The 12,419-nt window shown below is 35.8% G+C and overlaps 1 protein-coding gene across 5 annotated transcripts in view; it reads left to right on the forward strand.

Moving 5' to 3' along the window:
* Positions 1-2,832, forward strand: part of LOC133781702 (uncharacterized) — a 31,126-nt gene extending 28,294 nt beyond the window's left edge. For 2 of the 5 annotated variants that reach the window (XR_009870232.1, XM_062220770.1), the window contains exons 4-5: positions 1,082-1,146; positions 2,358-2,832. Coding sequence is in view for 3 of the 5 variants with exons in the window: in XM_062220770.1 (XP_062076754.1) it covers positions 1,082-1,146; positions 2,358-2,404 (112 nt within the window). In the remaining 2 variants the exon portion in view is untranslated. The remainder of the gene's footprint in view (positions 1-1,081; positions 1,147-2,357) is intronic. The other 3 variants (XM_062220768.1, XM_062220769.1, XR_009870234.1) reach the window with 2 other exon arrangements.
* The last annotated feature ends 9,587 nt before the right edge of the window (positions 2,833-12,419 follow it).

A 12,419-nucleotide genomic window follows, 5' to 3' on the forward strand; every position in this document is an offset into this window, starting at 1 on the left:
TGATATCCAACTCATTTTTTAACACCAAATAACTTTTAGATACTTATGTGTATCCATAAAGTGAAAGTGAATGTTTGAACATTCTATATCTTAATAAATTTTCATGCATGTAATTATATACTTAGTGGTTTGGTAAATATATTTATTTAAGGAAAGATTTTATGAATGTGAGTAATATGGGGGATTTCAATTATTTTATTACATCAGATTAAATCCATTAACAACAATAAATTTATATTTATATACTCAGTAATATATATTACATAAAAAAAACTATCTATTAGTATCCAACATTTAATCATTATAAACTACCATTTGTTATCATACGTGCAAAAGCTATTGTTTAGTATCCAACAGAGTCTCAAAGACTACATTTTGGTATCAAAAGATAATAATAGTAGAAACATATTCTTAATAAAAAATGAGACCAAATAAGTTGTATGTTATATCCATTATAACAAATAAGATATGCTTAAAATAAACAATAAACAACTACCAAACAGTATCCAAATAAGTTCTTCACCTCCTGACTACTTGTTTTTTTAATTTTCCACTAACCTTGTAGTATAACTATGGTGTTTCTTTATTAATAATAAAATCAAATAAAGTAAATAATTAGTTATATGAATTAATAATAAGTTGTTTAATTATGTTATTTTAAGAAAGTTGGTATGTTAGTGAGTATTTAAGAAAAAATGTACAAATCAAATTGGTTATATATAAAAATAATTAATACGTTTTTGGTATATATTTTTATCTCCAATAAAGCTGTAATTATTTAGTTCAATGTGTAGAGATATGTAAAGTCCCCTATATATTATGCTCTTATACCTTATGAGGTATTAGTGGGCTAATTGGGCTCATTATATTATGAAGTGGTGAACTATAGTTTAATGGGCCAACACATAGTCATTAGGGTGCCACCATGTGCCTCTAATACAATTAGTAAGTATAAACCATCCCATTATGGTTATTGGTAATTAGTAGACACTTTAGTTAATGGTTGTGATTATGGAATAATGTCTATGATTATATTAGTCCGTAACAATAATTCTAACATTACTGAGTTTACTTTTCTAAGTCTAACTACAACAACTTATGATGAGCCTCAGCAACTTGCTGTTGAGGAACCGACCTCAAATCCAGGTATGATCCCCTCTCCTCTCACTGCTATACAGTTTTTAAAACTAGTAGCTACATTGGTCAAATACTGATCCTGTGACACAAAGAAATAACAACAAATGACATACATATGGGACACAAGTCAAATACTGAAAGATATATATATATAAACACATATATATGTATATATTTGATGTGAAACCCTTGCTAGAAAACTATATATATATATATATATATATATACCCGAGGACATTGCCTCCACCACGATGAACAGCCTGAGAAACCAAACCCATTAGCCCAACCCTGCCTCCACCATACACAAGCTCCAACCTTCTTGATACCTGCAGCAGCCACATATATATATATATATGTGTTACTGTTCTGTCACTGTTTATTCTGTTCTTCTTCTTGTTGTCACCATTAATCCAATGGAAAGCCCAAGCTGGCGTTACTCTTCCAACGGCTGAAGGTGAAAAAGCTCTCTCACTTTTCTTGCTTTTGTTTTAATATTAACCCTTTAGTGACCGAAAAGCTATAATAATTGCTAGCTAGCTACTTATTAAGTGCCTTGTGTTGGTCTTGTTCTTGTTCTTCTTTTGATCACTAAAGGGTTAATCTTCTTTGGTTTATAATTATTATTATTATTAACTTTATTATTACACCAAACAAAAACATTGAAATTAATTCAGTATATTAAGAAGAAGAAAAAGAAAAAGAAAACAATGTATAAACCAGCTCTTGGCCCAGTTCAATGGCTGCATCTCTGTAACAATCTCTCTTTCCATTACTACTCCCACAAAACACACAAACAGACTTAAACTTTGATTTTAAGACCTTCCCATCCATCTCTAAATTTTCTGATCTCTTTGGTTTTGTTTTACTTTTTTTTCTTTTCGTTTTCATCATTTTTCTTTATACATACATATATATATATTTATGGAATCTTCTATATATATAGAACTTTTACCTTTATAGCTCCTTATTGATTCTGGGTGATAGCCAAATATTAAAAGGACTTGGATTTGATTTGATTTTTTAAAAATCTGATAGTTAAAATAAAGTTTTAAAATTTTAAATATTGCAAAAAATAACACACAACATCTCTAAATTTGTCCCTCATTAATTAGTTCTCAAATCTCAATCAATAAGATTATATAAAAATGAGATTTCATATATTTCAGTTTATTTTCTTGTTTGAATGGTATGTATCAATTAATTCCTATCCTTTGTTACAGGCTATGCTGTTGAGGTTGTTGATCATTCCTCCTATGGTCAAAAGTAGTGTATCGCCAGAAAAATTCGACTCGGATCAATATCTTAAAGCGCATCGCCAGTTGCGTAATGCTATGCAAACAACTTCAATTGTTTAAGACTATTTTTTTTTATATGTTTTTCTTTTTATATGTAAATTTGAACTGCCAATGTTTTTTTTTTTTTTTTGTATTAGATGAAATATTAATCTTTTGGAATATAACTACTCCACAACAACTCAATTGTTGATGCTTTGGAGTAGTTATATCAATACTATAATGATTTATTAGAAGAAATATTAATCTTTTGGAATATAACTACTCAAAAACAACTCAATTGTTGATGCTCCAATGTTGGTGCTTTGGAGCAGTTATATCATTACCATAACGGTGTACTATTCTTATTCCATTTCTATTACTATTACATTGAATAACTTATTTATGTATACTTTAAAACTCAGTATATGGATGGGGTAAACCTAATGTTTTGTTTAAAGTTGCAAGTTCTACACTAAATTATACGGTAATTTATCAGCGAAATCAAAGTCCGCACTAAACTTTGACTAAACCACAAGGAAACAAAAAATAATCTTAATTATCAAAGTACACCACCGGGGGTGTTCTTTGTTTTCTGTATTCTTGTTTATGTATACTGACGGAGGTGTACTTAATCTTTTGTTTAAAGTGGCAAGTTCTATACTTATCGCTTGAAGGGCCATTTTAATTTATATTAATGTATTAATGATGGAACTTAAGATAGTATTGTTTGTATATGTGTGGTGGAGTATCATTTCGGAAATAACAACATTTAACAACGAAATCAAAATCCGCACTTATTTAATATCACGTAAAAGAATAATAATACATCATTTAAAAAATACTGCATTTAGTTTGAATTCTAAACTTTGACTAAAGCAAGGGAAAAAAATAATAAGCTTAATATCGAGGTATGCCGCCGGGAGCATACTGTGAAGCGGGTTATACTTAATGTCTTTATTTTAAAATTTGACTAAACCACAGGAAACAAACTAATAATCTTACTATCAAAGTACATTACCGGGGGTGTTCTGTGTTTACTGTATACTAATTTATGTATACTTTAAAACTCAGTATATGGACGGGGTAAACCTAATGTTTTGTTTAAAGTTGCAAGTTCTACACTAAATTATACGATAATTTATCAGCGAAATCAAAGTCCGCACTAAACTTTGACTAAACCATAGGGAAACAAAAAATAATCCTAATTATCAAAGTAATCCACCGGCGGTGTTCTATGTTTGTTGTATACTTGTTTATGTATACTGACGGGTGTGTACTTAATCTTTTGTTTAAAGTGGCAAGTTCTACACTTATCGCTTGAAGGGCCATTTTAATTTATATTAATGTATTAATGATGAAACTTAAGATAGTATTGTTTGTATATGTGTGGTGGAGTATCATTTCGGAAATAACAACATTTAACAACGAAATCAAAATCCACACTTATTTAATATCACGTAAAAGAATAATAATACATCATTTCAATAATACTGCATTTAGTTTGAATTCTAAACTTTGCCTAAAACAAGGGAAAAAAATAATAAGCTTAATATCGAGGTATGCCGCCGGGAGCATACTGTGAAGCGGGTTATACTTAATGTCTTTATTTTAAAATTTGATAAACCACAGGAAACAAACTAATAATCTTAAAAGTACGCTACCGGGGCTGTTATATGTTTTCTGTATACTAATTTATGTATACTTTAAAACTCAGTATATGGACGGGGTAAACCTAATGTTTTGTTTAAAGTTGCAAGTTCTACACTAAGTTATACGGTAATTTATCAACGAAATCAAAGTCCGCACTAAACTTTGACTAAACCACAAGGAAACAAAAAATAATCTTAATTATCAAAGTAAACCACCGGCGGTGTTCTATGTTTTCTGTATACTTGTTTATGTATACTTTGAAACACAGAATATGGACGGGGTGTACTTAATCTTTTGTTTAAAGTGGCAAGTTCTACACTTATCGATTGAAGGGCCATTTTAATTTATATTAATGTATTAATGATGGAACTTAAGATAGTATTGTTTGTATATGTGTGGTGGAGTATCATTTCGGAAATAACAACATTTAACAACGAAATCAAAATCCGCACTTATTTAATATCACGTAAAAGAATAATAATACATCATTTCAAAAATACTACATTTAGTTTGAATTCTAAACTTTGACTAAAGCAAGGGAAAAAAATAATAAGCTTAATATCGAGGTATACCGCCGGGAGCATACTGTGAAGCGGGTTATACTTAATGTCTTTATTTTAAAATTTGACTAAACCACAGGAAACAAACTAATAATCTTACTATCAAAGTACATTACCGGGGGTGTTCTGTGTTTTCTGTATACTAATTTATGTATACTTTAAAACTCAGTATATGGACGGGGTAAACCTAATGTTTTGTTTAAAGTTGCAAGTTCTACACTAAATTATACGATAATTTATCAGCGAAATCAAAGTCCGCACTAAACTTTGACTAAACCACAGGGAAACAAAAAATAATCTTAATTATCAAAGTAAACTACCAGGGGTGTTCCTTGTTTTCCGTATACTTGTTTATGTATACTTTAAAACACAGTATGTGGACGGGGGTTTACCTCATGTTTCGTTTAAAGTAGCAAGTTCTACACTAGTCGCTTGAAGGGCCATTTTAATTTATTTTAATGTATTAATGATGGAACTTAAGATAGTATTGTTTGTATATGTGTGGTGGAGTATCATTTCGGAAATAACAACATTTAACAACAAAATCAAAATCCGCACTTATTTAATATCACGTAAAAGAATACTAATACATCATTTCAAAAATACTTCATTTAGTTTGAATTCTAAACTTTGGTTGTTAATTCCTGTTAAGATTTCTAAACTACCCCAAAAAAACATGGGTGTTAGTTAATTCCTGTTAAGATTTCTAAGCATGTGTGCCACAAAACAAAAGGTAGTATGAGAGTGTGTCACTTACTGAGTGGAACCAAGCTCATGGAAGAGCATTGATCAAAACGACATGCTCTTGTTTTAATATTATAATTTATTTGTTTGTTTTTGTTGGCTTGGAAAGAAAAATGACAACATAATAAAAAGAAGTCGTTGAGTTTTTTGTTGACTTTTTTTAATAGAAGACATGTTTAACAAAAGCTAATCTCGATTACCTCAATGAACCATTAAAAGCCATCTTCACAAATTGTCTAGACAATGATATCAACTAATAGATGATGCATTACAACTGCTACTCAGATTGCTAAAGCCAACCCAAATTATAGAAAAGGTAGTATGAGAGTGTGTCACTTACTGAGTGGAACCAAGCTCGTGGAATAAGGAAGTACTGTAGGATACAAGATGGCACTCAAACCCAACTCAGTAGCATTTGTCAACATAAACAGCCCACACACATAATTACTTTAATTGACAAATGGCACTTTGCTGTTTTAATTGACAAATTACCTCCTTCCTGGAAGGACTTTAAAAATGTTCTCAGGCATAAGACTAAGGAATTTTCCTTAGAAAGTTTGATCACCCGCCTTCGAATCGAGGAGGAAGCAAGGAAACAAGACCAGAAAGAAGAGGTGCTTGTTGTCTCTAACAGCATCCCTAAGAAGCCCACACCTGCGGTTCTGAAGCCAAATGGCAAAACCTTTAAGAATCAGAACCGCAACTCGAATTCAAATTCCAACCGCAACGCGAATTCAAATTCCAACCGCAACAACCAGCACAATCCTCGAAACAACAATCAGAATTGGAACCATAACAGGAACCAACATGGAAGGCAGCAGCCCCCACCTAAACAGAATGACTCTGGACAATTCCTTTGTTACGTTTGTAACAAGCCAGGTCATATGGCACGTAAGTGTAGGAACAAGCCAAGCATTGCTTCGCAGGCTAACTTGACTGAAGAAGCTTTTATAGCTATGATTTCTGAGATCAACCTTATTGGTGGATCAGATGGGTGGTGGGTAGACACTGGCGCTTCTCGCCATGTCTGCTATGACCGTGCTATGTTTAAAACATACACTGCTGCTGATGATAAGAAAGTGCTGTTGGGAGATTTCCACACCACTATTGTTGCTGGGATGGGAAATGTGGAGCTTAAGTTTACCTCAGGAAAGACTTTATTACTGAAAGATGTAATGCATACTCCTGAGATGAGAAAGAATCTGGTTTCTGGTTTTCTGCTTAATAAGGCTGGGTTTACTCAAACTATTGGGGCTGATTTGTACACCATCACTAAGAATGGTATTTTTGTTGGGAAGGGTTATGCTACTGATGGTATGTTTAAGTTAAATGTTGAATCCAATAAAGTTTCTCCTTCTGCTTATATGTTGTGTGATTTTAATGGTTGGCATGCTAGACTTTGTCATGTTAATAAGCGCATTATTAAGAACATGAGTAACATAGGACTGATTCCTATGTCAGAAAATGATTTTGAAAAATGTGATTTTTGTAGTCAAGCAAAAATAACTAAGACTCCTCATAAATCTGTTACTAGAGAATCTGAGCCACTAGATTTAATTCATTCAGATATTTGTGAACTTGACGGAACGTTAACTAGGAATGGTAAACGTTATTTTATCACTTTTATTGATGATTGCTCTGACTTTACTTATGTGTACTTGATGAAAAATAAAAGTGATGCGCTTGACATGTTCAAATTATTTGTGACTGAAATTGAGAATCAATTCAATAAGAAAATTAAAAGGTTTCGTAGTGATAGAGGAACTGAATATGATTCAAACATGTTTATTGAGTTTTATAATTCTCATGGCATTGTACACGAAACCACTGCACCATATTCACCTGAAATGAACGGTAAAGCTGAAAGGAAGAATCGAACTTTTACTGAATCTGTTGTGGCTATTTTATTGAATTCTGGTGCTGCATCTCATTGGTGGGGTGAAATTCTTTTGACTGTTTGTTATGTGCTGAATAGAGTTCCTAAGTCTAAAAGTAAAGTTTCACCTTATGAGATCTTGAAAAATAGGCAACCTAACCTGTCTTATTTTAGAACTTGGGGTTGTCTGGCTTATGTTCGTATTCCTGATCCTAAGAGAATTAAACTAGCAAGTAGAGCCTATGAATGTGTGTTTATCGAATATGCAGTTAATAGTAAAGCATATAGGTTCTATGATCTAAATGCGCATGTTATTGTGGAATCAAATGATGCTGATTTTTATGAACATAGATTCCCTTTTAAATTGAGAAATAGTGGGGGCGCATCTACTAGCAACATTCCTGTGATTAGGAATAATGAACATATTGAGGATAGAGAATCAGAACCTAGGAGAAGTAAAAGAACTAGAGTTGCTAAAGATTATGGTTCTGATTTCTGTGTCTATACATTAGAGGAGGATCCTGCTAACCTCCAAGAAGCCTTGTGCTCTTTAGATGCTGACCTTTGGCAAGAAGCAATAAATGATGAGATGGAGTCTCTTGAGTCTAACAAAACGTGGCACTTAGTTGATTTACCTCCTGGTTGTAAGCCTATAGGTTGTAAGTGGATCTTGAAAAAGAAATTGAAACCCGATGGTACTGTTGAAAAATACAAGGCTCGTTTGGTAGCCAAGGGTTTTAGGCAGAGATAAAACATAGATTTCTTTGACACCTTTTCACCTGTTACGAGGATAACATCCATTAGAGTTTTGATTTCCCTAGCTGCCATACACAATCTAGTTGTACACCAAATGGATGTTAAGACTGCTTTTTTGAATGGTGAATTGGAAGAAGAGATCTATATGGATCAACCGGAAGGGTTTGTGATCCATGGCTAGGAACATAAGGTTTGCAAGTTAGATAAATCTCTGTATGGTCTTAAGCAGGCACCTAAGCAATGGCATGAGAAATTTGACAATTTAGTTATCTCACATGGATTTAAAGTGAATGAAAGTGACAAATGCATTTATTATAAATCTGATAATGACATTTGCACTATTGTATGTCTATATGTGGATGACTTGCTCATATTTGGTTCGAATATCCATGCTGTTAATGTTGTGAAATCTCTGTTGTGTGCTAACTTTAATATGAAGGACCTCGGAGAAGCGAATGTAATCCTTGGTATTAAGATTACTAGGTCCGAAAAGGGAATTTCTCTGGATCAATCTCACTATATTGAGAAGATTCTAAAGAAATATAATTACTTTGATTGTAAACCTGCTTGCACACCATATGATCCAAGTGTAAAGTTATTTAAGAACACTGGTGACGGTGTAAGACAATCTGACTATGCGAGCATCATTGGCAGTCTTCGATATGCCACTGATTGTACGAGACCCGACATTGCCTATGTCGTGGGATTATTGTGCAGGTTTACTAGCAGACCTAGTATAGAGCATTGGCATGCTATTGAAAGGGTCATGAGATACCTCAAGAGAACCATGAACCTTGGATTACATTATCAGAAGTTTCCAGCTGTTCTCGAAGGTTATAGTGATGCAGACTGGAACTCTCTGTCTGATGACTCCAAAGCAACAAGTGGCTATATCTTTAGTATAGCTGGTGGAGCTGTTTCTTGGAAATCAAAGAAACAGACTATTTTGGCACAGTCCACCATGGAGTCAGAAATGATAGCACTAGCTACAGCTAGTGAAGAAGCAGGTTGGCTGAGAAGCCTGCTAGCTGAGATCCCTTTATGGGAAAAACCGATACCAGCTGTGTTGATCCACTGCGATAGTACCGCGGTTATTGCAAAAATTCAGAACCGTTATTACAATGGTAAGAGACGACAGATACGTCGTAAGCATAGTACTGTTAGAGAGTTTCTCTCAACAGGAGCTATTAGAGTGGATCATGTACGCACTGATGATAACCTAGCAGATCCTTTGACGAAAGGATTAGCTAGAGAGAAATTCCATAAAACATCGAAGGGAATGGGACTATTGCCCTTAGAATGATGAATCACTCATGATGGTAACCCAACCTAAAGACTGGAGATCCCAAGAACTAGGTTCAATGGGTAATAACAAGTTGTGAAGTGATATGAGTTGAATCATGCTATTTCCATTAAAGCAAATAGAAGCATGAATTCCTGAAGCGATGAGAGGATGAGTTAATAGAAACTCTTAATGAGATCTATACTCTATGTGGAGTGGAGTACCGAGCTACAGGAGTACTCTTGATAGACTCACCTACGTGAATGTGGAAGTGGGGCCGCTTCCTATGGAATTTGGGCAAAATTTCTAGAGCATTCACTATACTGGGATAGACGTGCATGGCCATAAACGCACAGGCTGTTTTGATTACACCCTTGAAAGGTTGGTGCGTGGTACGATGTTAGAAATAGAGTTCAAGACTACGTGTCACTCTAGTATAATCTAAATCGTATTCACTACGCAAATGTTCAAATCGAAAGATACATTTGTTTATGCACAATCTTATAGATTCTGAAATTGCTCAAGAAAATATTTTTAAAAATTCAAGTGGGGGATTGTTGGAACCTTTTGTTATGAATTATTAAAAATTGATACATTTGTGTGTGATATGGGAAAAGTCCCACATGGATTTGGAACACTCTTCTTGGAGTGTATATATATTGCAAATGCAATGACTTGGGGTGTGCCCCAAGGGGTACCCAGTTTTGTGCGAATGGGTGAGGACTCACACACTTGACCACCACACACGCGCGCGCGCCGCCGCCGCCGTCCGTCCGACCGAGCCGAGCTGAGCTGGTTGGCGGGTGGGTGGTGTGGTGTTAACGTTTTATTTTTTAAACAAAGGTATCTAAACGTTTATATCATTTTATTAATTAAATTAATTTTAAAACGTTCATTTTAATAATACCAAAAACGGTTTTATTTTTTTTACTTAATGATAAACGTTTTTAGCCGTTTAATCCTTAATCCTCCTCTGATTTATTAAGAAACAACGTTTTTGACCGTTTTGGGGATTTCTCTGTGTATAAATAAGATAGAACCATTTTGGAAATAGATGAACAAAAATACAGAGAGTTTTCTTCTACGAAATTTCTCAGAGAGCAATTTTATAAAGGGTGTACAAGAACGATCCTCTCGGTGCAGGGAGGATTCGTACAGAGGGCTGTTTTATCCTGGGGACGGCGTGGTTGATAGACTGCCATGCACACTTAGGGCAGAGCCGCGAAACGTCTTAAAGAGAGCGACTTTGTCCGCGACTCAGCCAGAAAATTTTGTTCGGTAAATTCGTTCCATTTTATTTTTCTATTGTGGAATATCAGTTTAATTAAGCTAATCAAATGTTACATGCATGTTTACTCGGATTATATTATTATATGATAATTGTTGCATGCGTGTGGGCCCGGTGTCATTACAGGGGTATTTTCATAATTTGGCTGCCAAGGGCGTATTTTCATAATAGGGTGCATGAATTAGTCTTACCTCGAGACCACGTGATGACGTGAGTTTAATTGATTGAGAATTAGAGCGTTAATGCGAATCTAGTCACAGTTTAAAGTAAAAACCCGACTCGGGTGTAGAAATGAGTTTTGGGGTTTTTACAAGGCTTTGGATCCCCGTTTGAGTTAAACGGAGATATTTTATAACACTAAAGGCTTAAAGGGACTCGGGGTGGAAAGTTCCATTTTTAGCCTTGGGGGCTCGGGACACATGGCACGTCTAGAGTGCGACACGTGGCTCCCTAACATTTGGACACATGGCCCTGCATGGTGTCACACCATTGTGACACATGGCATGTGTGTGGGCTGTTTATGTTGACAAATGGCACTTTGAAGGATAGCTGCCCATTGAGTCACCTTGGCTGATTATTAAGGAAAGAGAAAAACAATTAAGGAGGCTTTTATTCTCATTTTACACAAACCGTACAAAGCATTTTTTTGGCTTCTCTTTAAGCTGCTGGAGAAGGATTTTCTTGCTATTGTTTGGAAGGATTTTAGTCAAGGAAATCAGAGGAGAATCATAGAACAAGGGACGTCATCTCGTTCTTAAGCTTGAAGGTAAGCTTCTATGAATTTTCCTTAGTGGTTTCCAAGGATTTTCTGGCTGGTTTGTGTTGGTAGTTGGGGGTTTTGAAATTAATTTTGAGATTGAGTTTGAGCTGCATTTTCTGGACTATTAGGCTGTTTTTATTGCCATGTAATGTTTGGGGGTCGTTTAAGGGTGTTTGGGCAGAGTTTTATGCTTGAAAATGGCAGAAAATCTGGGTTCGGGAGGCCGAGCCGCGGCGCTGTTCATCAGTGCCGCAGCCCGCATGAACCAGAATGCTGAAATTGGGTACTCTGCTCAAGCGCCGCGGCGCCTCAGGATATGCGCCTCCTGCTGCAGCAGCAGGCTCCAGTCGTAGTGGCTCCAACACCGGAGGTACCCCAGGCAGTGGTACCAGTGGTACATCAGGTACCTGAGGCCAGTGGCAACAAATTGGAACCTATGTATGAGAGGTTTCGGAAGCAACAGCCGACAGTTTTCGAGGGTGGCCCAGATCCCACCAAGGCAGAGCAGTGGATGAGTATGATTACAATCATACTGAATTTTATGGGGCTGGTTGGCCAGGATAAAGTGAAGTGTGCCACTTACATGTTCCGCGAAGATGCGAGAACCTGGTGGGATGTCATTGCCCAAACCAGGAATGTGAATGCCCTCAGCTGGGAGGAATTTTTTGAGCTGTTCAATGTGAAGTATTACAATGAGGCGGTTCGACAGGCCAAGGTGAATGAGTTCACGAGGTTGACTCAGGGGAACTTGTCAGTGACAGAGTATACACTGAAGTTCGACCGTTTGGCCAAGTTTGCCACTGATCTGGTGCCGACTGATGCGGTCAGGAGGGAGAGATTTGTTACGGGATTGAGCTTAGGGGTATAAATGGGAATTTAGCTGCAGGTTCAGGTAAGGGCGGAGGCCCTGGTGATTCTAAGAGGAAGAGTTCAGACTCTGTTCAGAGTCCCATTTCGAACAAGAGGTTCCGAGGTAACTCTGGGGGACGTCAGAGTGGTCGTGATTCCGAGAAGACTTATCCCGAGTGTTTCTGGGCACGGGCCAAGGTTGCCAACGATTTCAGCATTGAGGGCTAGAGAATTGATGCGTCA

This window comes from Humulus lupulus, chromosome 6 (assembly GCF_963169125.1).
Source record: "Humulus lupulus chromosome 6, drHumLupu1.1, whole genome shotgun sequence".
NCBI lineage: Eukaryota > Viridiplantae > Streptophyta > Magnoliopsida > Rosales > Cannabaceae > Humulus > Humulus lupulus.